The sequence below is a fragment of the Beta vulgaris genome, chromosome 8 (assembly GCF_026745355.1).
Source record: "Beta vulgaris subsp. vulgaris cultivar EL10 chromosome 8, EL10.2, whole genome shotgun sequence".
NCBI lineage: Eukaryota > Viridiplantae > Streptophyta > Magnoliopsida > Caryophyllales > Amaranthaceae > Beta > Beta vulgaris.
In genome coordinates this window covers 36,904,956-36,932,714 of record NC_079209.1, presented here as the reverse complement: position 1 = coordinate 36,932,714, position 27,759 = coordinate 36,904,956, and the positions used below count along the sequence as shown (strand labels likewise).

The window sequence follows — 27,759 nt, the reverse complement described above, 5'->3', positions numbered from 1 at the left end:
AGAAGAAGAAAGAAGAAAAAGAAGAAGACCCGTGCCGATTCCGGTCAAGTCGTCGGAGTCTCGGTGTCGGGTTTTAAAACAATTTTTTTTTTCTGGTTGAAACCTTCGAAACACAACAATGGTGATTCTAGATCTGAAATTTAGAACTTACCAAAGAGATGAAGAAAGTGAATTACGTGAGAATTTTTGGGTGTTTGGGGATATATATATATGTATGTAAATTTAGGGTTTCACTAAAAGATAAGTATTTAAAAATTTCAGAATTTTCTTTTCTCTCTATCTTTCTTTTTGAACGAAAAAAAAAATCTGATTTCGAAATATTTTTATTTATTTATTTATTTATTTTTAAAAAAACATAAAAATCTGATTTGATAAATAAAACAGTTTCAAAAAAATCTGATTTATTATGATTTTACTTTATTTTTCAGAATAAAATCTTATTATAACAAAATAAATTTTATAAAATAGTTATAAAAATTTGGGATATTACATCTACTCCCCCTTAAAAGAAAGTTCGTCCTCGAACTTTAATGTTATCACTCGCTACTAATATGCAACAAAAAGTTAGTATCACAATAATATATATGGATTAGCCAATAATATAAGTCAAGTCTTAGTTTAGTTTAGTTACTTTTAGCATTGGTAATATAAGTTTGACATGAATTGTTATAAATTACGATTTGGTAACTTAATAAGTAATCTAAGTACTTACGTAGAGTACTATTATTATCATGAAATCAACTTCGGGTACTGTTTAAGTAGATGTTTTGAGTTTCAATATGAATCTAACATAGAGACGATTAACTTAGGTTGTAGAGAGGATGGAAATGGGAGATGTGTTTGAGAGATTGATGATTAGATTTTGATCCTTTCTCAAATCAAGGGTTCTAATTCATGATCCATGATATTATTCTTTGACCAATAGGAAAAGAGAATGATCTAGTACATGGATTGATGACCTAGTATAATGAGTAATTTTAATTTTTATAATCTTACTAATTCTTATTTTGGTTTAGTAACTTACTAACTTTAATAATTAGTCAATTATTTTATTATGATTTAAAATTTTGGTTATATTTATTAAAATTATTATGATTAGTATTTACGTATAACTATCATTTATTAATTAGCATAATATAACCAATATTATTATTATTATTATTTAATTAAAGTTATGAATTGGGTTTCAAAATTTTAATTAGTCATCATATTGTTGCTTATACAAGTATTAATCTATTACTCAATTAAGTAACAGTATTATTATATTTATTTAAGTGAACTTAAATCTACTGTTATATTGACTTAGATTATCGACTTACAATCATATACAACTTCATTGATCTCGTCTAATAACAACTTGTATGGAGTATGGACTTATGCCTTAAGCCCTTAACAACTTAAAATGGTTGTTAGTTGTTACTTAAATACTTATGCAATCATGAATAAGAATAAGTGAATAACCGATAGGTGATACTTAGGCAATAGGCCAATAGCCAATGCCCAATGGTGAATGGCCCAATAATATAAGTATAACGTACTTATAAGTCTTACTTTAGTAACATTTCAAATTAGTAATATAAGTATCAAACTATTAATGATTCAATGTATTATTAAAAAATTCTCAATGACTCAATCACAATTCACAATATCAGTATAATTACTATAATATATCACTATAAAGTATAATCTATATCATAATATCACAATACCACATGTTATAAAGTACCTAAAAGAGCTAGCTATATCCGAGTAATTATGTTGGAATTAAGTCGTATAGCTTCTCATTTGTTATGGCTCGGCCCTTTTATGGCGGATATTGGCGCGCAGACCCCTTTCTTCTATATTTTCAGAGAAAGAGAATTGATATATGATTTATTCGAAGCTGCTACCGGTATGAGAATGATGCATAATTATTTTCGCATTGGAGGAGTAGCTGCCGATCTACCTTATGGATGGATAGATAAATGTTCAGATTTTTGTGATTATTTTTTAATAGGACTTACTGAATACCAAAAACTTATTACGCGAAATCCTATTTTTTTAGAACGAGTTGAGAACGTAGGCATTATTGGTGGAGAAGAAGCACTAAATTGGGGTTTATCAGAGCCAATGCTACGAGCTTCGAGAATAGAATAGGATCTTCGTAAAGTTAATCATTATGAGTGTTACGACGACTTTGATTGGGAGGTCCAATGGCAAAAAGAAGGAGATTCATTAGCTCATTATTTAATACGAATTGGTGAAATGGCCGAATCCATAAAAATTATTCAACAAGCTCTAGAAGGAATTCCAGGGAGTCCCTATGAGAATTTAGAAATCCGACGCTTTAATAGAAAAAAATATCCTGAATGGAATGATTTTGAATATCGATTCATTAGTAAAAAGCTATCTCCGGCTTTTGAATTGTCGAAACAAGAACTTTATGTAAGAGCTGAAGCCCCAAAGGGAGAATTAGGAATATTTTTGATAGGAGATCAAAGCGTTTTTCCTTGGAGATGGAAAATCTGCCCCCCGGGTTTTATCAATTTGCAAATTCTTCCTCAATTAGTTAAAAAAATGAAATTGGCTGATATTATGACGATACTAGGTAGCATAGATATCATTATGGGAGAATAAAAATGAAGCCCCAAAGGGAGAATTAGGAATATTTTTCATTTCTTTTTAGGTTTCTAAGAATAAAAATGAAATGTATAGAATAGCATCTTTTTTTTATTCACTGATCGGATTGATATACTAAACTAGATAGTTAGATGAGTGAAAAAAAAACAGCTTCGAAATTCGCAGTAAAAAAGAGAATCTCATTGCCTATGTACAAGGGTTAAACGAAAATAAACATAAGGAGTCAAGGTTGTTTGTTTCCCCTAAGATTGGATAATTAGTCCTCATAACTTGAAGCGGGTTGAAAAGAACAATTCTATGGAGTTTTGACTATCTTTTTTTTATATGTATTACCATACATGACATTAATTACCATAGAGATTGAACAAAAATGAGTGGATGATTAGGAACACCAAAGTATACAAAGGATTTAATTTGTAATAGAGATTATGTAAGTTATCCGAAGAGATATTTTTACATAAAAGAAATACTAATTGAGGCTTTAAATTGGTAGAAATGATCAAGTAGTACTCCCACAAATTCCGATCCAGAGTATGCTCCTATCCACCGATTAAGTGAATGACTATCAGGAACGAAGTAATCTTTTACTTTTTAATTTTAAGCCTAAATAAAAGAAATAAGAGGGATGAAAAAAAATAGCTAATGTTAATATAAAAATATATAGAAATGGAATTGCAAAAAAAAAGATCTTTTTCCGATATCTATATTAATAGAAATGAGATTTTTGTCATGGCATAAATTATGAATAAATGTTAAATTCTTTTTCGGAATCAAAAATAATAAGGTGAAGTTTTTATTGATATTGGTAAAAAGCGTATTTTATTCAAGGATTAAGTTATTACTCAATAAAAAAAAATGAAAATTCTTCAAAGCTAAAGTAAAAGATGAGATCAATTCCGAAAAATCAATACGCCGCGGCACCGCCAATTTGATAGTTCAGCTGTTTCAAGCACCAAGTCCTACCGAGATCCGATTTATTATGACCCAAGTCATTCTGAAATTCGATTTATTCTGACCCAAGTCATTCCGAGAGTCGATTTCTTGAATACTCAATTAATTTTGAAGGTCGATTTATTATGACCCAATTCATTCTGATATCGATTTCTTCCGACCCAAGTAATTCCGAAAGCCGAACTATTCCGACCCAAGTTATTTCGATATTGATTACTTCTGACCCAAATAACCCGAAAGCCGATTTCTTCCGACCCAAGTAATTCCCAAAGCCGAATTATTCCGACCCAAGTTATTCCGAAGCCGATTTATTCCGACCCAAGTTATTCCGATATCGATTTATTCCGACCCAAGTAATCCGAAAGTCGATTTCTTCCGACCCAAATCATTCCGAAATCCGATTTCTTCCGACCCAAGTCATTCCGAAAGCTGATTTCTTCCGACCCAAATCATTCCGAAAGCCGATTTGGACCGACTTCACCTTATTCCATTCCGACCCAAATTTACCCAACCCAGATAACGGCCGACCCAGTCTCACCCGACCCAGTTTCGACCCAGTTCCGAGATCCCCTCACCCAGTTTCACCCGACCCACCCAGTTCCGACCCATGACACACTATCACCCAGATTATTCCGACCCAAATCATTTCGACCCAGCTTAGGTCAACCCAAACCCAGCCAGTGACCCAGATTGACACCTCTAGTTCGGGATATATACCGAGGCGAAAAGGAAGAAGGGGTCCGGCTGCAATGTTGAAGACGTCCTGACTGAAGCCCGTGAAATGTGGATAGAAGTCCATGGGCCCCGATTTACATTGGAGCATGCATGGAATGTTCTGAAACACTACGAAAAATGGACAGATGGCACCCAAATGAGCGGTGCAAGCTCAAAACGGTTTGGTCCAGATGAAGGTGTGAGCTCAAAACATCCTGACGGCGTCAAGAAAGTTAAGAGTAGGAGAAAGGCCCCAATATCCAGTTCTACATCTCCATCCTCTTTGGAATTTACGAGGAGGATTAGTGTGGGAGAGGACTTACTTGAGTATCAAAAGGAGCGTGATGCCTTGAGAGAATCAACGAAAGAGGAAGATAGAAAGTTCAAAATTTGGAATATATTAATGGCTAAGTCTTCCCTTGATCCGGATGAGAGAGAGATGTATGAAAAACTTAAGCTACAATTTAAGGATAAATATGTTTAGTTAGTGTTCAAGTTTTTAATTGTTTTATTTTGCAATTTAGTTGTATCGTACTTTAATTATGAATATGTATGTGTCGGAACTTTAGATTATGAATGTATCATTATCATTATTGTTATAATTATTATTATCTCATCATCGTTGTCATTATTATTCTATTTATTATTATCATTATTATTCTATTTATTATTATTATTATTATTATTATTATTATTATTATTATTATTATTATTATTATTATTATTATTGTTATTATTATTATTGTATTGAATTGTCTAATCACCTGATATTGAATAATGTCACAAATAGTACTATTGAATTTTCTACTCACCTGACATTGAATAGTATGACAAATAGTGTCGCAGTGAATTGTTTGCTCCTACATTGCATTGAATTATCTACTCCTACATTGCATTGAATTGTCTACTCCTACATTACATTGATATGTCTACTCTTACATTGCATTGAATTGTCTACTCCTACATTACATTGGTATGTACATATGATGGATTTTCCCTATATAATAGAACATAACTTCAACCATAAAATCACAACTCCATTCACTTTTTCTTCTCAATCTCTTATTTTCTAGAAAAACACCACTCCAAAATGAACTATGATTCAAGTTCTTCTAGTTCAGGTTCTGAATTTTTTAATTACATGGTTCAAGATTACATAGAATGGAGTCAGTTCGTTGATGCTGAGCAACAAAATGAAGAAGAAATTGTACCCCGCACTAGAAAATTTGTGTGTAGGGAACCTAAGGAAGCTTATGAAAGATTGTTTCATGATTATTTCAGCAACAAACCTCTATACATGAAAATATTTTTCGTCGAAGATTTCGTATGCATAAGCATGTTTTCCTTCGTATTGTCGAAGGTGTAACAATTCAAGATGATAAGTTCTTTGAGCAAAAACCAGATGCTACTGGAAGGATGGGTGCATCTGAACTACAAAAATGCACAGCGGCTATCAGGATGTTGGCATATGGTTCATCCTCTTATGCTGTTGACGAGTACCTGAAAATTGCTTCAAGTACCGCTAGAGAATGTCTTCTTCATTTTGTCGAAGGGGTTGCTAGATTTGGACCTGAATACTTGAGGAAGGCAAATGCAAATGACATTGAGCGTCTCCTACATGAAGGCGAGCGTCGTGGCTTCCCAGGTATGATGGGAAGCATCGATTGCATGCAATGGAACTGGAAGAATTGTCCTCGGGGCTGGAAAGAAATGTATCAAGGAAGAAGCAAAACAACAACCATAATCTTAGAAGCGGTTGCTTCAAGTAACTTATGGATATGGCATGCTTTTTTTGGCACCTCGGGTTCATGCAATGATATAAACGTATTGCAGAGGTCTCCCGTCTTTGATGATGTCCTACAAGGAAGAGCTCCAGAGGTCAACTTCTCAGTGAACGGGACAACTTATAACATGGTTACTATCTTACGATGGCATCTACCCGAGATGGTCAACATTCATCCCCGCAATAAAGCTCCCCCAAACCCCCAAACAAAGACACTATTCACACAACATCAAGAAGCTGTTAGAAAAGATGTCAGAGCATGCATTTGAGTATTGCAAGCTAGATTTGCAATCATTCGCAAACCCGCTCTCGCGTGGGATAAAGACATATTGTGGAAAATAATCATGGCGTGTATCATCATGCGCACAATATGATTGTTGAAGATGAGCGTGATTACTTATCAAAATTACCGAGATCCAAACGAATATGATCAACTTCAAACTCAAAATAACAAGGGGTCGTCTAACCAAGCCGGAGAAGACTCATTCGTTGTGCACAATGGAAGACTCGATGTGCGAAATTTAGGTGCATACATGGAGAGAAGATCTGAGATGCGAGATGGGGAAACTCACATCTCACTAAAAAATAACTTGGTTGAACACATATGGCGTAAGTTTGGGCCTAATCGTCAAGTTGATTAACTAACTTATTAATTTTAATTATGGTTTAAGTAATTTCAAATTTCATGTATTTGTGTGTTTTAAATTATCTATCTTTATGTATCAATCTATCATTATTTGTGTTTTAAATTATCTATCTTTGTATCAAATTTCATGTATGTGTGTTTTTAAATTATCTATCTTATGTAATGTGTGTGTTTTTTTTAATTTATAATGTCAAGTTAACGTAATTTAATTTAAAGTAAGCTAATTAACACATATTTACTATAATCTCAAGTTAACGCTAATTTAATTTAACGCAAGCTAATTAGCTTCTAACGTAATTTTAATTTATCGTATGTAATCAATTTAACGTAAGCTAATTAGCTAGTAATTAATTTAACGTAATATAATTAGCTTTCATTAGTTTAAATCATCTATTTCATATAAAAAATAAACATTGTATATGGTGGGGTTTGGTAAAAGTAGGAGAGAGAGTATATGGTGGGGTATGGTAAAAGTAGGAAAGAGAAATACAAAAACCAAGTAAGATGAGTTGGTGGTAGTTTTAGTGGGATGTGAGATGTAAGAAGGAGAGAAGGAGAGAAGGAGAGAGAAAGAAAAAAGCTCCAAGACCAACCAAAACCAACCAAGCCACTGGTGATGCTAAAGGGAGCATTACCCCCTTCCTACTTCCCCCAATCATCTTCCATCCTTATCTCTTCCCCCCCCCCCCCTCCCCCCCACCACCACCCAACTTCCTCAAGCTCAATTTCAACGGGTCGGTTAAAAATGGGTCGACTGCAGCAGGGTTCATCATCATAAATCCTAAAGGTCAAGCTCTCCATGTAATGACTTTTAACCTAGGTTCACCGCCGACTTTTGTGGCCAAAGCCTCACCCCTTCATAAAGGCATTTTATTTGCAACAAAACATAACATCAACAACCTCCAAATTGAAGGAGATAACCTGCTCGTTATCAATGCGGTCAAAAATATTTGGCAAGCCCCTTGGCAAATTCAAGTTATTATCTAAGACATCCAACTGCTCCTTTAGCAGCTTAACTTTTGGCAAATCTCTCATGTTTATCGGAAAGCAAACGGGGTAGCAGAGTGGATCACCAATGTTGGGCACCGTGTAGATTCTTCTTTTTCTATAGATCTTTGTAACGCTTCTGCTCTTTTTAGTATCCTTGTAACCGAGGCATTAGTAGTTCTCCTTGAGCAAAGAGTCACCTAATACTTTTTTCATTATATATAAAAAAACAAAAAAGAAAATATGTATGAGATCCTACTAAATCCCATTATAATTCACTGAAACAAACAGCTCCTAAAAGACTCCAATCTTTTTTTTTTTTTTTGACAGAATCAATCATCTTAACTCACTTTTCCTTGGTGAAACGAAAACCCAATGACCAATCTTAAAAAAGCATGGCACGAGCCATTAACTAGTTGGCGGTCCCAATCAAGGATGTCTTGGTCTAGTAGTTAAGATTGAGGTGTTGTGAACGATAGGTGACACGTTCGAATCACCCCTTCCCATCTTTGTACTTTTTACCGCCTTCGTGGTTCATATGGATCCAAAAAAAAAAAAAAAAAATTAGTTGGCGGTCCCAACTCCCAGGCCAAACCCAGAAGGCCTGAACAACAAAAATGGCATTACTATTTACTATTTACTAGTTACTAGTTACTACATACGTAGTGCCTAGTGGGCTGGGCTCTACAATTCCAAAGACTGTTTTTACTTTACACATTTCACAATTCACATCGTTAATATCGTCTTCTCTGACTCACTTCTCCCTACTTCTTAACTACTTCACCTTCCTCTTCTCACTCTCTCTTCCAATCTGCAACTGCAACTGCAACTTCAACTACTTCTCTGCTCAAATTAGACAGTTCATTTTCATTTCGGGAGATCTCTATATTTGTATTCGTGCATTGCGATTTTCACTTGGGGTAATACATTATTTTATTAGTTTCCCTCGCATTGCTTCAATTTCAATTCCAAATTGCGCCTATATTTTGTTTTTTGATTACACAGTGCTTTTTCAGGGATTTGATCACTTAATATGGATGCTTTTTTGGTTTGCAAATCTGTTACTGCGCCATCTACTACACCTGTAAGTATAATTTCAGTTTTTTTCAAAAAAAGTTTCAGCTTTGGTATTATCGAAAATTTGAGTTGGGTTTTTATATTTATGCTGTTGTGTTAGTTTTATTTTGCAAGATGGCAGGTTCTGTAGAATTGGAATGGCCTGTCCTGAATTGTTTAATTTGAGTATAGTGATAAAATTTCTGGATTTCGAGGACCTTTGAAATGTTCTATTAGTTAGTGTCACATTTGATACTTGTGAAATTAAGAATGCGTGTGAGGTCGGAAAACAAGCTTTTGATTCATTGATTGTTGTTAGTTTACCGTGAACAATATTATTATGGACCAAAAAATGTTATCAATTTTGGAAACAGACTTTCTACTAGTCTTGATTCATTAGGGGACTGGGATAAGGCTGTAAACTTTGAGCTTGCAATACCCTTCTTGTGGCTCGATCATTTCGTCAGTAGCTTGGAGAAAGATATTGCATTATGGGTTTATTTTTTTGAGAAAGCAATTTGTATGTTCAACTTTGTCATATATTCGTTGCATGTGATAATCTTTGGTATATGTCCTTCTAATTGTAGGGCTTATGGATGAGCCAGAGCAAGGGAAACAGGAGAGGTCCCTCTAGCTTGGTAGTAGGGAGCCGGATTAATTTTCCTGGGCAGGCAGCTCAGGTACTACGGATAAACCGTAAAACTAGAAAGTGTGGCGGAGCTCTTGCTGCAACTTGTCAAAGTGATAAAATTTTGGTAGCAAACAGAGGTGAGATTGCGGTCCGTGTGATTAGAACTGCTCATGAGATGGGCATCCCATGTGTTGCAGTCTACTCAACCATAGACAAGGATGCTCTCCATGTGAAAATTGCTGATGAATCGGTTTGCATCGGTGAAGCTCCGAGTAATCAATCGTAAGTCGGTGATGCTACAGTTTGATTATGCTCTATGATTTTCAGCCTTATGTTCCTAATAATTCTATTCTATAAGTGCAACTGGCAAAGAGGTGCAATGTCATTAATCTTTCTCACACATATATACTACTGCCTTGATGGTAATATGGGAATCTCCTTTCTTTTCCCCTGGTAGTTTTAACAAGCCATGATTTATCCATGGCATTTTATACTTTCCTGCACTAATCTTCGCTGGAATTAATGATTTATGGGAACTTGCAAACTTTGAACAGCGTTGTTTGAACAACAAAATTTCCAATGTGAGATGAATAGAGCAGAAAGAATTACTACTATCTTCTGTATATGATATCTTCTATTTCTGTGTGAACTTTTCCCATCTGATCTGATGTCTGGCACTGCTTATGTATGGCTCTGCTAATTTATCATCAGCTGCTGTGGGGAATGTATCCCTTCAGAAGAGATTCACTTGTCAATCAGTTTGTTTGCTGACATGTAGTAGCTCATAAAAATACACTCAAAAGCTTTTATCTGATAATTAGTATACACTGGACATATGAATTTTGGATTCAGAACTCTCATCACATTGGTTTTTTTTGGGGTTAGTGCCTTGTAAAGGAATTACATTTTCTAACCATCTTGTTTCATAACTTTTTTCATTGTCACACGTCAGCTTTGATACTGATTTATCTTATGCAGATACTTGGTGATCCAAAATGTTCTATCAGCTGCTGTAAGCCGTAGATGCAGTATGCTGCATCCTGGATATGGTTTTCTTGCTGAGAATGCTGTTTTTGTTGAGATGTGTAGAGAACATGGAATAAATTTTATTGGACCAAATGTAAGTAGTTCCATCATACTAACCTTTTTTCTGTTGGTATATTGTTCTACGTATTGTATGTGCATGTTGGTGTTGGGTTCTCGGTCCAAATCTCAAATACACGTAAAACTTTAAAATAAGTGAAATAAAAAACTATGTAAATGTGAATTTCGTCAAGATTCTAAAGAGAAAAATTATGGTGTTTCCTTCTTCCTCTTCGCACACAATTTTCTCTTACATGCCCTACATTTCCTCTGCTTGTTCTGCATATATGTATATCCTTACCCTGGAGGACTGAACAATAATAGTTTGAAATGGAATGGAGAAATTGAGAGACCAAGAAAACTTCTAATTCTGAGACCAGCGACATGCGAAATCTTGTATCATACTCTTCAAGTGCAGTAAAATGCTATCTCTCAATTGGTTTATCCTAAGTTGTTAAGTTAGTGATGCCCTTGTTCATGTAAACCTTATAAACATCATCCTCTATCTCCACATTTTAACACCCTGCTCCCGACCTAAGAAGAGAAGAGATATTGTTTTCCAAAAGTTCTAAAACATTTTCGCGAATATGCAGCCAGACAGCATCCGCATCATGGGTGACAAGGCTACTGCTAGAGAGACCATGAAGAAGGCTGGTGTTCCAACTGTTCCTGGAAGTGATGGATTGTTACAGGTACAACTGATCGCCATTTTCTTTATTTGTACAGTTGCTATTTCCTTTAGTTTTAGCACTAGACTTCTTCTCGTAGGCTCTATTTTCTAACATACAGCTATCTCGTCTGAAACTATATGCAGAGCACAGATGAAGCCATCAAGCTTGCTCATGAAATTGGTTTCCCTGTTATGATTAAGGTAGCTTTCTATTTTATATGTCTCAGTGCTCTTTCTGTTAAAGTGTTAAAAGTTGTTTACGAACCTGCACTCTGTAGTATGTAGTTGTCTCTTCCATCCTTGCCTCCTAAAATTATCAAAAAGATTATCTAAAAGACTTTTTCCTGCTATTTTCAATTTACTTATGATTAGGCCTATTTGATTGGTTGAAGTTGTCTCACTTTCCTCAACTTGAGATTTATGGAGTTTATTGTTTTTGTTCACTTGCTTTACTAAGAGGAATTTTGATGATTATGAGAGACAAGAGTAATAATTAGTTTAATTATGCTAAATGCAGGCAATGGTTTTCTCTATTTTATACTTTACGGTTTTTTTTTTTTTTTTTTGTTAAGAGTGACTTTATATGTGAAGTTTATGCTTAGACCAGCTTGATAGTATTGCATTCGTACATCATGATTTAGCTTGAATACATACATGTAAAAGGGTTATCTTTCTTCACATTCTGAGATATTCATCATAAATGTGCTTTGTTTTGAACATGTATGCATCAAGTTTGTGTTATATGATGCTCGAGCTGATTCTTACTATAGCAAGTGTTCAACTTAAAAGATTTATCAATCCTTTTGATCAAAATCCCTGCCATATTGTGATCCACTTGTATGTTATCAATATTATAGCTTATAGGTGATTGCAGTATTGTCTAGTAAAACTTTCATATATCATAATGATTTCTCTCTCTCTTATGAAAGTCACAGGTTATTAGCTTGACCTGATATTGTATTCTTTTGTGAATGGTCCTTGCTGCTTTAGCAACTGTAAATTGCTGCATTTATTACTAAAGAAGATGTACTGTACCCTCAGTGTCTAAGTTGTGTTTGTAGCTAGTGCACTTGATTTGAATTTATTTATAAAGAGTATGCATAATGATATGGTAAAAGTACCACTCATTACTTGTTGGCTGGCATGCAATGCCTACTGATTTTGGTAATGCCTGGAGAGTTTCAATTGTTATAAAATTTTGTTGGAAGGCAACTGCAGGGGGTGGAGGCCGCGGGATGCGTCTTGCGAAAGAGCCAGATGAATTCGTGAAGTTGCTGCAGGTGATGATCAAACCGCATCTTATTACAGCTGTTTATACTTTTATACTGCAGAAATGCTTCTTTTGTCAAGTTTATTGTACATGTCTGATATATCCAGAAATGATACATACATTTGTAAGTTCTTTACTTTCTGTTTAGTCTGGTGAAGTTTCTTATTAGTGCTTGAAAGTTTGTCCTTTACTCCTTGGGGCCTGATATGAGTGGCTCAAGCATGAGAATTTTGTTACTGCATAAGGTCTTAATATTGGTGCATGTACGTCAAAACAATAAGTTGAAGTGTTTCCTTTCTTTAATTTGCTTATCTATTCCTTCCAGCAAGCTAAGAGTGAGGCTGCAGCTGCTTTTGGAAATGATGGAGTTTATTTGGAGAAGTACGTACAAAATCCAAGGCATATTGAATTTCAGGTATTTAGCTAATAATCTGGAGTTCTGGTCTATATTTAAGCCTCTGTTGTAGCGAAAAGATTTGCTCTGTAGTGTTTGCGTTAGCAATATTTGCTAGAAAATATAAACCAGTGGATTTACCATATATGACAAGCTATGGCATATTCTCTTGTTGGTATGAATCTGTCAAAGGAAACATAAAATCTACTCCTTTTGTTTTTTTTTTTTGTTTCTCTTTCTATTTTCTGGGGAGGGGAGAAGTGGGAGGGAGGATGACTGCAGGATGCTTAGGGCTAATGATTGTGTACTTGTATCTTTGACAGGACTTGAAAATGTTGGTTTTTTCTGGTTGGCCTGTCTTTCTTTTTTTATTTGTTTTCTTTTCTTTTTTCTGAGGGTAGGGGGTTGGGGAAGAGAGCCTCGAGAAGAATTGTGATGTATTTGATCTATGGAGACCAAATAATGTGGAGAATTATAAGGGACAGATAGGACTTGGTTGATTTTCTATACAGAATTTATCACCAAGAAACTCAAGCGAAGGGTTAAAATAGGCTTTTATGTGGATTCTCTAAAGAATTTAATCACCAAGAACAAAATAAAAGCTTCGGATTGTTTGATTAGCATAAACAATTAAATCACCAACTAAACATAACTAAATTGGTTTGTGAAAGCTTAAAGAATTACTCACCAACTTTCAGATTTGTAAAAAATACTCAATGTACTCGAAAATAATCACACTATATTAATCAATGAATAGAAAGACTACAAACTAAGCTATTTATAACCGTAAATGCTAAATCTGGTATGCTTAGAACAAGTCCCTAAGTCATTCTCCTACTATAACTATTAAAAGAACTAGGTAACTACTTATAACAACTAGTAAAGATAAGTAACAAGAAAAGAGTCATAAGGAGCTTAAAACACGAAAAACCTATTTCGAGTAGGATAGTAAAAACTTGTAAGCCAAATAGACTTCTACTATACTAGACTTCTATCAACTTTAGAGTTCTAACATTATTAGACTTCTAATAAGATTAGACTTCTAACAAGGTTAGACTTCTAATCTTACAAGACTTTTATTACAAAAAGACTTCTATTACTAATAAATTCTAATGCAAATAGAATCATAATAAAAGCAGGAAACTATGAAGAGTTCTAATAGAACTAGAATTCCATGAAAATATTCAAGAAGCTTCAAAAATCTGCATGAGACTTCCATGAGCATCCAACTACAAGAATTGACATTTACTCATACTTCAAACTGCCTAGCAAAATTGATGGTGCAGGTCAGTAGCTTTACACAACCTGAAGTTCGTATTATCTGTTCATTGGATGGCCCAAGTTGATCATCCATAATGCTGATGACGTAATAGAATTACTTAACTAACATTGATACAACTTGGCTAAGCCAGTTGATATCTCATCAAATAGATTCCTAAGCAATGTAGGAATGGTGCTTGATTTAGCTAACACCAGAGAGTTACAAAAGAAGGAAGGGAATTCTCGAAGTAACTTAGCTGTGTGTATACCAGAATAGACTTGAGAGATTAAGAAGAATTAGGGAGAGATAGGAGAGAGTTTCATTCATCATATCCCTTGAATGAGATTTCAGTGCACTATATATAGACTTCTTACATCACATGAAATCTAAGGTGGGTAAATAAAATAAAAAGGAATTAACTAAATTACTAGTGGAAGATAACAGATGGTTAGTTATGCCATAATAAGACAAAAACATTGCCACCTCACTAGTTTGTTATTCATAGAGGTGCACTGTACTTAGACTCTCCCTTTTCAGCCGTTATTCCCTCTTCTTTGGCATATTCCAGCTCATCTATTCCAATGTAAGGTCAGGCCCGTATCAATGGCCTCCCCTTAAGAAGATCCTTGACCCCAAGGATCAAATGAAGGATAAGCTTTCTCAATCTCAGCTGCCACCTCCCAAGTAGCATCTTTTTCAGCAGTATCCTTCCAATGAATGAGCCACTGGACTTGAGCTTGGTTATGCACCTTGACCTGGCGTTTGTTTAAAACAGCAAGTGGGATTTTCTGTGGTGGTGACTGGTGGGGAATGAAAAAGCTCAGGGGTTAAAGGTGGGGTAGTAGGAAGGGTAGACAGAGGTGGGCCATGGTATTTTTTAAGGAGGGATACATGGAAGGTAGGGTGAATTTTGGAATGTGGTGGTAAGTGAAGGGTGTAGGCTACTTTTCCTACTTTTTTAAGGAGTTCATATGGGCCAAAGTATATAGCTGAAAGCTTATGGTTGTGCGTGGCAGCTAGGGATTGCTGTCTGTAAGCTTGCAATTTGAGATAGACCAAGTCTCCTACTGCAAATTCCCTCTCACTGCTGTGCGTGTTTGCCAATTGAGTCACCCTATTCTGAGCCTTAGCTAATTGCTCTTTCAAGAGGCTTATAGTAGCTTCCCTCTATTGCAAGCTCCTGTCTACAGCTTCCACCATACAAGAAATAACATTAGATGATTGACATTGCCATATTCTTTTTCAGTATTAATTCGAAATTTTTCCTTATCCATACTGGGGCTTTTGTTTGAGTATGTTCTTGTCTTTTCCCCCTGTTTTGTACTAATTTATACTATGTGTGTGCTGGAGCCTGGAAGGGATCTTGGCTTTCCCTTTGAAAAAAATGCATGGTATAACTCTTTTATTCTTATTTGTGCTTATTCATCTTATTGTCTTCAGTTCCAATTAAGAAACAACCTTTGTTATTGTAAAATTGGTTCTAAGTACCTGTTACGTAGGTTATGATGGTACAAAAATTGAAATTTAAATGGTGTGATGAATGCTTGAGAGATGGAAGTGTAATAAATCCTAAAGGGGCCAATGGGTGTGTATCATTCTAGGGAAATATACCCATACAGCCACGGCTGTGCAAAGACCATGGTCGGACCGGAATCTGGACCAGAATTTGAACCAGTCCGGACCGGGCCGGACCGAAAATTCCGGTCCGGTCATTGGTCCAGTGAAAATTCCGATTCCGAGTTTCCTATCCGGTCCGGTTCAAACCCGGAAAATGCTGGTCCAGACCGGTGGACCGGAATTTCTGATTTTCTAGTAAAAAAAAGTTTTTAAGGTAGAAAGTTAAAACCCTACTATTTATTAACTTTAGAAATATTGTTATTAAAATTATTAAATTTTAACAATCTAATTTATATATATGTTTAAATCAAATAAAAATGTTTTTTTACAAAAATATAGATTCCGGTCCAACAAGTCAAAACCGGATCCGGTCCGATCCCGGTCCAAAAGATTTCGGAGTCCGATCCACTTGTCCAGCCGGTTCCGGTCAAGTCCTAGACCGGTGAACACCCCTAGCTACTGATACAGGATAGGTGGTTGATACTGGAATTCTAAACTTTAATTGGATCTGAGCTGCCACTTGCCTTTTGTTTTACCTAGTCACGTGAGATATTATGCTAATTGTTTGCTACCTTCGACAGGTTCTTGCAGATAAGTATGGGAATGTTATTCACTTTGGAGAGCGTGATTGCAGTATTCAGGCATGTCCTCTACTTCAGTAGCTTCCTTCATGCAATTAGCTCAATTTATAGAAGTTATTTCTTTCTGTGGATGCTTCCTTTGCGCTATCAAATGTTTAGCTGATTCCTTTTTATCTAGTTTTTTTTTTTTCCATAATTTTGGGACAGTATATCTGATTTCTCAAATGGAATAATCCAGGCTTGGTTCTTCGGGGGTGTATCTCTATGTTTTTTTTAGCATAAATACAAGGACCTAGAGATTCTGCTGTTTATTAGAAATACAGAAATAATTGTAGATGCTTATCCAGAATTTTCTGATCAATTATGCTGAAAAAGTAACGCTTGAATTGTGAGATTTTGGGGGTGAAAGAAAAATGGAAGTGTTTGTTGTTGTAATTGTCATGATACAACTAAGTGATTTGTCAACTCAACAAGTTCTGCACTTTTGTTTTAAAGCAAAAAAAGTGAAAATACAAGTGCTCTCGTGAACACATCATCGTCAGATTTCTCTTGGGATTGTTTAGTCTATCTATCTTCCTGTGCTCTCATGTGGCATGGGCTCTTAATATTAGGCGATCTTTGTTATGGATGTACAAGATAGTTGAGGGAGTGTGCTATTAATTTTCTTCTTTCCGAAGACACATTGTCGTAGACATTAATACATTTGAGTAAGAGCCTAAGAGGTCAACACCCGATTTTTGTTGCGAGGAATTCCAACTTCCAGTTTCATCAATTCCTTGGGATAAGGGAAACATGCAGTTGCTATGATGTTAAGTAAGGATGAAATCTAGTATCAATGTCACATTTGTGGGGTAACTCACTCATTAATGTCACCATCATTATCATCTTCAAAGGCGATTCTTTATGCAAGAATATTTTGGGAAATTCTCTCATGTGACACTCAGGTTTGCAAATTTCTTGGAACAAGCGTAAATTATTGCCATAAGAAAAAGGAAAAATCAGGGATGTCTTTTAAAAAGGATCCGCTGACCTGACTATACCGATTTAATCGGTAAATTATGCTACACGTCACTTTTGAAGTGCTTTTCTTTTCTATGTTGATTTTAGCTTTCAATATCTTTTCCTCCCTTCCCGCCTAAACTATGAGTCTATGTTTGATCATCTTCTCCCAAAAATTAGCCCATCCCTTACCCATCTAGCAAGAGAGAGAAAGCATAGAACAATCCCGCATGGTTGTATTGTGGCTCGTGCGGCAACAAAGACAAAGGAACAGAGGAGGGTAAAGCAAAGAACAACATGGCAAAGTCTTCGGTAGGTAGCAGGAGTTGCGGCGGAATTTTGTGGAAGTCGCGGCGCTGCGGCAGGGAAGGACTGCACAGCTGCTGGTTCGAGTATCACAAGCAGAGGAAAGAAAATGATGCGTGAATAACGAGAGGAAACTCTGAATTTTGGGTCTGCAACTTCGGGGTTTGTTTCTGGAAAAAAAAGGCAAAAATTCCATTTCGCTGGTTCTAATAGGGATTTTTCAACAGCAAGTGTGGATAAAGATGTAGCCTTTGGTGGCTCTTAAGAATCCGAAACAGAGAATTTTTGTATAGAAAGATCTTCTGTATTCTTAAAAAAAAATGAAAGATATTTCAATTTAGATTATTAGGCTAGGTTTTAATTTATGTGCATTTTGCTTGAAGTCAGGGGAGCTAATGTTTTGGTTTGGATAGATTGCCTTTGGTTGACAATAGAAGTAAGAAGGTAATGGAGGCTGGGTAAGGAGGAGGGGAGGGAAAGAAGAGAAAGAAAATTAATTGCTTGTTGAACCAGTAGCATAGTCACAATGGAGTTTTTTTGGAAGATGTCCCTAATAGTTGAGATTATATTGGAATAATTCATAGTTGGGATTATTATGATCAACTTTTCCTAAGAAAAAAGGATATAACTGTAATTTCTGAAAATAACCTTGAGGTGTTATCAATCTCTAATTGACTCTCAACGTAACATAAGTTTAATCTTATCAGTGCTGTCATATCATGAGCCAGGTGAAATGTCCTAAATGCATCCATCAGAATTCCTGATGTGCCACTCCGGTTTAGCATTTTTCTTGTAATACCTGTGGGGTGCTTGGTATTTCCAAAATGATTTAAGACATCAATCTTCAATTAACCCTTAATGTAACCTAAGTATAATTTTCCTAGTGTCAGTTGTAGGATTATAAGCCATATGAAGTGACCTAAATACCCCCTTCAAACGCATGGTACATAGAAATCAAAGAGAATACATAATTCTTCACCTTCTCTCTCACCTCCACCTCTAACCCTAGGGATCTATGACTATGACAGTCAACATGATCCTCATCTCTCTTCTTCCATTGGGTTGCACACTCGTGAGTTTTGATTTAGTATTTATTGGTTTGCACACTTGTCGGGGACAACTGCTGTCTATTTTTCACTTTGGTATTTCATGAATCCTAGATCATGTATTGTGATTTTTCAGAAAAAAATGCTAAGACCTGAGGAAATTTTTCAAAGTTCATCCATGAAGAAATTATAGTATGTGAAATTGGTGATCTTACGAACAGATAGCCCCTAGACCCAGGGTCTAAAGGCTTACCAACCTCGATGTCATCTCATTTTTGGAAAAACCATGAAAATCAGCCTCCTTTCTCTCATCCTCTTTCCCCCACCCCTCAGGTCTTTGTTTCAGCTTTCCTGGAATGCTGATGTCCATATGACTATCTTTCTTTCCAGAGAAGGAACCAGAAGCTGCTTGAAGAAGCACCTTCTCCTGCATTGACTCCAGAGTTGAGGAAAGCCATGGGTGATGCTGCTGTAGCTGCAGCAGCATCTATAGGTTACATTGGTGTAGGAACAGTGGAGTTTCTTTTAGATGAAAGAGGTTCTTTCTACTTCATGGAGATGAACACTAGGATCCAGGTACACAAATTCATGAAACAAAAGTTCAATAGAAATATTGATGTTGAGCTACTTGGTGTACTAATTGATGTTTTCATTGTTCTACTAAGGTTGAGCATCCAGTTACAGAAATGATATCCTCAGTTGATTTGATTGAGGAACAAATTCGTGTGGCTATGGGAGAGAAACTCCGGTACAAACAGGTATGCGTCTTTCTATTTCTTATAGTACATCAGTGCATGGCTACTGGGATGCTCGATTTATTCTTAACTTTAAATTTGCAGGAAGATATAGTGCTTAAAGGACATTCAATTGAATGCCGGATCAACGCAGAAGATGCATTCAAAGGATTCCGTCCTGGGCCCGGTATGGAATCTTTTGTTACCTTGCCTGGAGTGATAGTTGGATGCTGTTGTTCCCCATAAACTTATACTTTCTCTTTCATTACTTGAATTCCACTATTCTGGAATTATCTGATCTCGCTCAAATAGAGCCTCCCCCTATCTCAGACTAGCTACCTGCTCCAAGTCCAAGCTAGTTGGGGCAGGTATTATTTTCTGTCTGCTCCTTAACTAAGGTTGCCATTTCTCATTGGCACTATGTTTGAACGTAATCCATGTGCATGATGACAACAATTAGGAGAAGTTAATATTTTCACAGTATTTTGATGTTTTTCAGGGCCAAGTGTCATACTCTTAATTATCTTTCTTTTTGTCAGTTGTCACTTTCTGTGTACTCCCTTCATTTCAAAATAAATTCTGAAAGGGCTGTTCCTTTGATCCCGAAAGATGTTGAAATTTTTTGTGCTGCATCTGACAGTTTGTCATGCAAAGTTGCACATAGGTGGAAACTGGTGTTCAAATTGATATTGGTTCCTTTCTCATCTCATTGCATCTCTTGTTTCTTCTAGCACAAGCTATCTCTTGAATTGTGTGAGACTGTGAGTGTTTGGATTTTGAAAAAAAATTAAAATATACACTTATCTTTTTTTCTCAGGAAAAATTACTAGTTACTTGCCTGCTGGAGGACCATTTGTGAGGATGGATAGCCATGTTTATCCTGGCTATGTTGTTCCACCGAGTTATGACTCTCTACTTGGCAAGGTTTGTCTATTAGATCAGATTTTCTCTCTATGGTTAATTGCTTACCCAATATTTTTGTGGCCCCCTTAAATCTTGGTTGGGGATCTGATCCACTTCTCTTTAAATCTAGAAATGAAAATTTTCTTATATTTTAAAGGTTGTCACTTCTCGTAACATGTGTTGTGCACATGTGCCTAGTATATCTCGCTGGCATTCTCTGTCATAGCCAGCGAGTTGGCAGCCATCATCTGCTACCAGATCATGATCAGGTTACTTTTCTTTATATTTTTTCTCCCAGATTTGGGTTTTGAATTAGGCTTCAAATTGGCAAAATTTCAATGCAATTAACAAAGGGCTTTTGCTTTAAATTAATATTTAAAACCTAGGCAAGTTTTTATATGAAGAAAGGATGGTTTTATTTCAATGTTCAATTGAGATGTACTCTGTCTCCCATTCCTCTGCTGAAAGCAACCAAAGAGCAGTGTGTTGAGCCTTGCCAAAGGCGCATACATCTGGTGCCTGTTCTAGGTTGCTACACCTAGTAAGTTCATTGTGAATCTTTTGGGCCTTTGTGCATCCCTCACCTAGCCGCGCTCTTCGAAAGTAACTCAAGGATGCAAAAGCTTCTTAAAGCTGAATAAACATCTATCAATAATAAGGCAAAAGAATCAGTAACCTGACCATGATTGGACAGTCTCTAAACTTACCAAAGATCACCTCAACTGGATCTTGAAATTAGGTTTCATTCTAATTTCAAGGATGACGTGAGTTTAGAAATAACTTTGCATAGTTCAATTGTATGAGTCAGAATTTGACTCAAAACTTCCTTCTCTTAATTAAGCATGAACAGGATGAAAATTAATTAATTCAAAGACAAACTGACTGACTAAATCAACAACAGAGAGAAAAGAAAGAACCTGCCTTATTGAAGTCAGGCTTAACTCAAAACTGAAACAAGAGCAAGCAGAAATAAATGCCTATATAACGATTTAAAACACTAAGGGGAAGAAAGCAACACTTCAGTCCCTTATAGTGAATCTATTCCTTGAGTAATTTTGAGCTCCTACAAAAAGCGTTCTGTAACTAATATAAACTATTGAGTTCCCCTAAGCCTAAGCTTAGAACAGGTTAGTCATGTTAGAAGTCATAGTTGATTCACAATTAAGCAAAATATATCATTAACACTCTAGGTTATTCCTTGAACCTAGAGCTTAGAAATCTAAAAAGGAACTCCTATACATTCATTCATTACAAAAGTAGTTGTTATTACAAATGGTAACCAAGGCTCTATTTATAGAGCTGGTCTTAGTGCCTCGAAGCTAAAACAGTATGAACTGAAACAGATCATATTTTGTCTAAGTTAAACTTACAACCAGTATAAAAGTAAAGAACAAATGTGAGGAGGTTGTTCTGAGTGAGCTAGCTGCTGTAGTTTCGCATGCAGCTTGCCACCGTGCTGCTGTTACTGTCATTTGCTACTTTTTCTTTAGTCCGTCATCATCACTCATCACTACTTGTTCTTTAGTCCGTCATCATCACACTTAATTAAACATAATTGACCTTCTTTATTCCTCATTAGCGGCTTATCAAAGTTTAGCTTCAGAGCTCACTGGCTAGGCCTCACACTTGATTCGCTGAGGCCTTCGATATGAAAGTTCTTGGGTGAGGCTTGATATCCTAACTCCTGATGTTTAAGCTTAGATGTTATCCTTTGCAAGCATTGTGATTAGGAATCCTAATGCTTTCCGCCCTTGAGAGTCCCCTTGATTCAGCTGTTTTTTCCTTGATAGGAGTGACCGACCAAGTAAGTGAAAGTTAACAATAAACCTTGAAGGTTCACTGAAGCACTTAGGGTTTATTTCGATCGTAAAAAGAAAAAAAGTACTTGGCTAAAATACTTTCTGGTACGACCAATGTTGGTCTGATCTGAATTTGTAGTTTAGGCCAATTGATTAGGGTTCGAATGCCTGCATCATTATTGGACTTGTAAGGAAAAAAAAAAAATCATCTAATTCTTACAGAGGCTGTGATTGTGATATATCTTAATACAATCAGTGCAACATGATTGTGATATGGAGCATTAATAATTTGCAAGTATGCAGGATAGAGGAGGAACTGTTGTGCAGACTCTTTGTGGGGATCAGAACTCCTTGTTCCATAAACCTTTCGTGTCATTAATTTCAACAGAAAATAGATAACTTCTTCTGTAGCTGACTCAAAAATTTTGACAATGTGTTTGGATGAGGAAGATGGAGAAGGACAGGAGTCTAATTTATTTTTCCTCGTTTGGATAGTAATTAAGCTGGGTTAAGGAATGGAAGGGAAGAAAATTGGAGGCATCAATCTTTGTTGCTTCTTTAGTTGACTAAATATTCCCAAAGCTGGAAAGAATTGGATAAAAATTGTAAGCCCATTAGTCACTGACAACGGAATGACTACTGCAATTGCATTAATTAACCTCACCACCATCCTTGTTTTTTTCTCTCTCAAATCACTTTTTCTCCTTCCCCCGATTTGACTTTTTTTCCTCACTTTCTCTCACTATCATCTTGTTTGTCTTTAGTTTTGATATTAGTTAAAGCTTTGTCTTATTTTGATAGCTAAATCTATGGAGATATCATTGACAAATTTGACTAGTGATGATGAGAACAAGCATATTGTTTGCATATGAGGTTTGGAGACATGTGGACTTCCATCTACAATCTATATATCTATATTCTATATATATTATTAAAACACTTGGGTAAGCATTGCACGCTGCCATATGTTATCCCACCTCATATGGCACCGCTTTGTCCCCAACATGACATTCATACGCTAACATGGCATTCTCTTAGAAAATGATCCAAAAATTTGCATGAGAGGTCTCGAACCCGTGACTTCTTACTTTGTAATATCATGATCTTACCATTAAAATATGACTTGTGCATATGTCAACCGCAGACTGTATATATTTTTTATCCTATTGTATTACCCGGTGCACAATTAGTTCTAACTTGCAAAAGTGACATTTCTCTTTCTTTTCTTTTAAGCTGCTTCTCCCCCCCCCCTTTCCTCTGCATACATGTTACCTGGTGGTCTAAGAACCTTCCATGTACCTCATGCCTCAGCACTCATAATCATCTTTCCTTTTCACCAATCCTTTTCCCTCCATTAATGGTAAGAATGTTACTGAATCTTCATTTGTCCACTATAGCTAATTGAATAACGAGTGATGATATGACAAGCCTTCATTATCATTCATTTTAATGGCATTAACCAAATAACCAATGTTCTATTAAGCATTAAGAGCTATGTTTCTTAGACACGGATTGAGTGTCTACTCGGATACAGGTGTCCAAGTGTCCGACTCGACTATTTTGTAGAAAAAAGTCAAGTTTTTAGTTAAAAATGAAGTATCCAAGTAAAGTGTCGTGTCGGGCACGACGCGACACCCTGTTTTTGAGGTAAATAAAGGTGTCGGATTAACACTCATTGAGAGTACAAGATTGCCCTTCAAGTTAATGTTTCAGAATTATTTTCAAGAATTTATTTTAGGTAGTGTTTGGAAACTTGTATTTCATTTCATATAATGAAATTGAAATCTGAAATTTGAAGTTTTAATTTCAGTTCCTAATCACTGTTTTGATATGATGCTAAAAATTGAAAGTAAAGGGGGTTTGATGGAGGAGAGAGAAAAAGGGGTTTGATGGAAGAGAGAGAAAATTGGGGTTTGATGGAGGAGAGAGAAAAAGTATGGGTTTAGTAAATTAGAGAGAAAGAAATCTATACAAATATATCAAAAGGCGTGCGAAGGAAAGTCTATGTGCCACGTGGCACTCTGCTCAAATTTCTAATGCAAATGTTTTATGTCTATGTGTACTCCTCACTTCAAAAAAAATATGTAAGTGTAAAGTATCGAACACTTAACCATCAACACACAATGACTTTGTTGTCTAATGTTTCAAATAAAATATGATGAAGTCTTGTAATAATCTATATAAATATATTAAAAGGCGTGCATAAACAAGAAACTGTGCCATGTGGCGCTCTCCCTAGGGAATTTTAGTTCATGTAATTCTTGTATAATAAAAAAAATTAGAATTTGTATAGTATAGGGTTTGATCGCAAGTACATATACTAAAGTCTTAACCACTAGACTAAGTTGTATTTAGTGTTATTATCATAAAGTATTATCTTAATAAATGAAATTTCTTCTTACCGGGGCATAGCCCGGGCCTAATAACTAGTATTAAATTGAAATCGATGAAGTTGGGATATAGATAGACTCATTAATGGAGTTGGGATATGTATGAGGTGAGAAATTTCAAATGACAAGGTAGTAACTTGAATTTCAAATTCTACTACAATAGAATTTTGATAAGAATTTGGACAAATTCCATAATTTCAAATTTTATGCCATCCAAACAACAGATCATCCAAATCCAAAATTTGAAATGAATTCTTGCTATCCAAACATTGATTAAACAATTTCATGGGTTCCTGATTTATGAGGAAAGATAGAAGTATGACTCTACAATGTTGGATACTTAAGTTCGAAAAAGAAGCAAGAAAAAGACTTTGTATAATACTAATAGTGAGGGAGTTTTCTGTGTATATGGGGATGAGGGTGGGGTGACTGCATTTTTCTTCCATGTCATTAAATTGTTAATTCTAATGATCCATGCATGCTTACCCTATTGCTGAAGTGCTTTCCGCCTTCTGGCTGCTTGAAAAAATCATGTCAGTATTATATGTGGTTTAACTAACACAAGATCTCTCTTACTGTAGCTGATTGTTTGGGCTCCAACTCGAGAGAAAGCCATTGCTCGTATGAAGAGGGCTCTTGATGATACAATTATTACAGGCAAGTGTGTATACTCCGCTGTAGATGATGCATTGTCACAACATTTTCGTTGTGGTTTATTGTGCATCTTTAGCTGTATTGAAGTACAAATTGCCATTGTCTTACTTTTCTTCTTAGTGCTTTAATGAAACACATCGTTCTTTTTTAAAGTTTTTTATTACAAGCCTGTTCATCCCTGAAATTTGTGTGGTCTCATTCTTTATTCACTATCAAAACTAATCAAATTCATCCTGCAGGGGTCCCCACAACTATTGAATACCATAAACTTATTCTTGATATTGAGGTGAATCTTTATATTATCTCACCACTCTCAGTTCTTATCAGACACGTATACATATTAATAGTCTCACTTTATTTAATTGTCTTACTTTACTTTTCCACAGGACTTCAAAAATGGGAATGTAGATACTGCTTTCATTCCCAAGCATGAACAAGAGTTGGCAGAGGTATGACTTTCAAATAAACCCCACTAGTTGTTTGATCTGTTCTCTGTTAAGAATTTCTAATGTTTGTTTTCTCTATCCGCATTAGTGAGTCATTTAGATTCATTTTTCGGATGACTTTGACCTGGAAGTAATTAATCTGAATGTTGACTGAACGAAAACTAGAACTTGGAATGTTGGCTGACCATCCCCATGGGCCATGTGTGGGGGGGGGGGGGGTTGAAGGGAGGAGCCCAGCTGGTAGAATAACCCCTTGGGGTTATCCTGCACTTGGAAGAAGAAGTAGAACAAGGAATAAATATAGGAAAGAAAATGAAAATAGAATTAGTTTCCTCGTGAGGAGAGTTCTGCTGTAAAAGCAACCTAAGCAGTGGTTGGCTAAGCCATAACGCTAGCAATTGATGTAGGATCACCATCTGTTTCGACTCGTTCATTACCTCGCTATGAGGTTTCCTACTCGAGAACTTCATTTGACTTGGCAGGTTGAGACTTGAGAGAGCACATTCCCTTTTTAATTGTCCATTCGTTGCCAGGTATTTCTTCTGCGCGGGGTAGAGCAGCTTGTAGGATTCCCAGATATGTAATGGCAAAAGCGGGGCAGTAAGTTTAGGGAGAGAACATAATGTCATAAATGAGAAATAATAGTTGTGATTCATTAAATCAAGCAGGCCCAGTTTTCATTTGTTGAGCTAAGATTGTTTATCCTCATTTTCTATCCAAATCCCATAAATATCCACAAATTCTTCCTCCTTGTTTTGCGTGTCTGCAGACTTGTTGAAGCTCTGAGTACTACCCCATCTTGATCCTGATACACTTAGATACTTATTGAGCTTGAGCTCGGGATACGATTAACGAAACCTGAGCCTATTCACCCTAAAACGAAGAGTTATCTCAAGTAGCTTGCTCGCCAACTTCACTCATTTGTGTCTTCATTGCTTTCCTTCTCTTTTTCTCTCTCTTTGAGGTAGGGCAAGGGTTGGATTTGGCTGAGAATTTATGATTTCTGTTTCTGGTTATCGTCATTTGTCAGCATTTGACTTTTTAATTTTGTGTTGAATGCAGCCCCAAAAGATCGTTCGCGCAACTATTGGCAAAGAACTCATCGGTGCAACTTCATAGATTCTGCTTAATTTGGCACTCTGTCTCTGTACCTACATCTACAGAATTACCCTCTTTTATCTAGATGAATTATTTCATTCTTAGGAATGCAACCAAGAGGAGGAAGCAAAATCAGCTGGAAGAAATTGCGCATTCAATCTCCCGATTTAGTACCCCCAAGAAGACAAAGGATTGTTTTCAATAGATAGGTCCTAAAATTTGTCTTGTTAAGAAAACTGTCACATTACTAAATACTAATCACTGGTTTTGTTTTTTTATATATATTTTGGGTGAGAATGATTACGGTGGAAAAAAAAAAAAGAGAAAGGACTTCAACTGCTAAAATGATTGGAAATTGGAACAAAAAATGAAATAAGAGTAATTTCAGATTAGCTGAGGACTTTAATTGTTTTGACACGGAGGATAAATATCATGATAAATCAGAATAATTTGGAAGAAACTCTGGAACAATAGAAGAGTACTCTTAAGTGAAAAAAGATAGAGAAAATAGGAGAAATTTGAGTTACATGGTTAATAGATAAGGATAGAGAAAATAGGACAGAGAACGAGAACGCGTAGAGGAATAATATCAAGTTTTATTACCAAAAGCTATCTTCTGGGTAATGAGAGTGAAAATTTTATTGTGCTCTTAGGAGCATAATGCATACCATGCACTCATTGTATTTGTTTCATTTTCGAGTAGTAAATGTTCTATTTTAATAAATATTCATTTTGATAATATTTTTTAGTAAAATGTGTTTTATTTGCTGTAAAAAATGTTCTACTTTCAATAAGTAAATGTTCTATTTCAACAAATGTCCGTTTTAATCTTATTTTTCAACAAAAAATTATGTTCTAATTTTTGTGAAAATTGTTCTATTTTCAATAAGCAAATTTTCTATTTTTAAAAAATGTTCTTTTTAAAAAATTGTTCTTTTAAAAAAAATATTCTTTTAAAACTTACTCCCTGCGTTTCTTTTAACTAGTTGTTGTCCCGTGCGCTAGCGCGCACGGTCCCCCAAGGTAGCAAAATTTAATTATTAAAATTTAAGGAAATTTCAATTGGTAACTTTATAATATAATTTTTCGGTTTCCCAATGATAACCCCTGTAGTTTTCAAA

The 27,759-nt window shown here is 35.7% G+C and overlaps 2 protein-coding genes and 1 pseudogene across 3 annotated transcripts; all 3 read left to right on the top strand.

Annotated features, from left to right (window-relative positions):
* The first annotated feature begins 1,496 nt into the window (after nt 1-1,496).
* On the top strand, nt 1,497-2,616 carry LOC125492790 (NAD(P)H-quinone oxidoreductase subunit H, chloroplastic-like; annotated as a pseudogene).
* A 2,994-nt stretch (nt 2,617-5,610) lies between these two features.
* Nucleotides 5,611-6,336, top strand: LOC104901490 (uncharacterized). The gene has a single exon (XM_019251310.2). The coding sequence runs from the start codon at nt 5,611-5,613 to the stop codon at nt 6,334-6,336; it is 726 nt and encodes a 241-aa protein (XP_019106855.2).
* Nucleotides 6,337-8,403: 2,067 nt separating this feature from the next.
* On the top strand, nt 8,404-27,038 carry LOC104901389 (biotin carboxylase 2, chloroplastic). Of its 2 annotated transcripts, none has more exons than XM_048634509.2 (17): nt 8,404-8,620; nt 8,706-8,784; nt 9,344-9,669; nt 10,366-10,507; nt 11,064-11,162; nt 11,285-11,341; nt 12,349-12,420; nt 12,736-12,825; nt 16,264-16,323; nt 19,005-19,190; nt 19,280-19,372; nt 19,454-19,535; nt 20,166-20,272; nt 25,022-25,097; nt 25,334-25,380; nt 25,481-25,543; nt 26,603-27,038. In XM_048634509.2, exons 2-17 carry the CDS (start codon nt 8,734-8,736, stop codon nt 26,657-26,659), a joined length of 1,608 nt encoding a protein of 535 aa, XP_048490466.1. In that variant the 5' UTR covers nt 8,404-8,620; nt 8,706-8,733; the 3' UTR covers nt 26,660-27,038. The 2 variants fall into 2 exon arrangements, with proteins under 2 accessions (XP_048490466.1, XP_010687258.1); XM_010688956.3 differs by having other exon boundaries at nt 8,405-8,620; nt 8,717-8,784.
* The last annotated feature ends 721 nt before the right edge of the window (nt 27,039-27,759 follow it).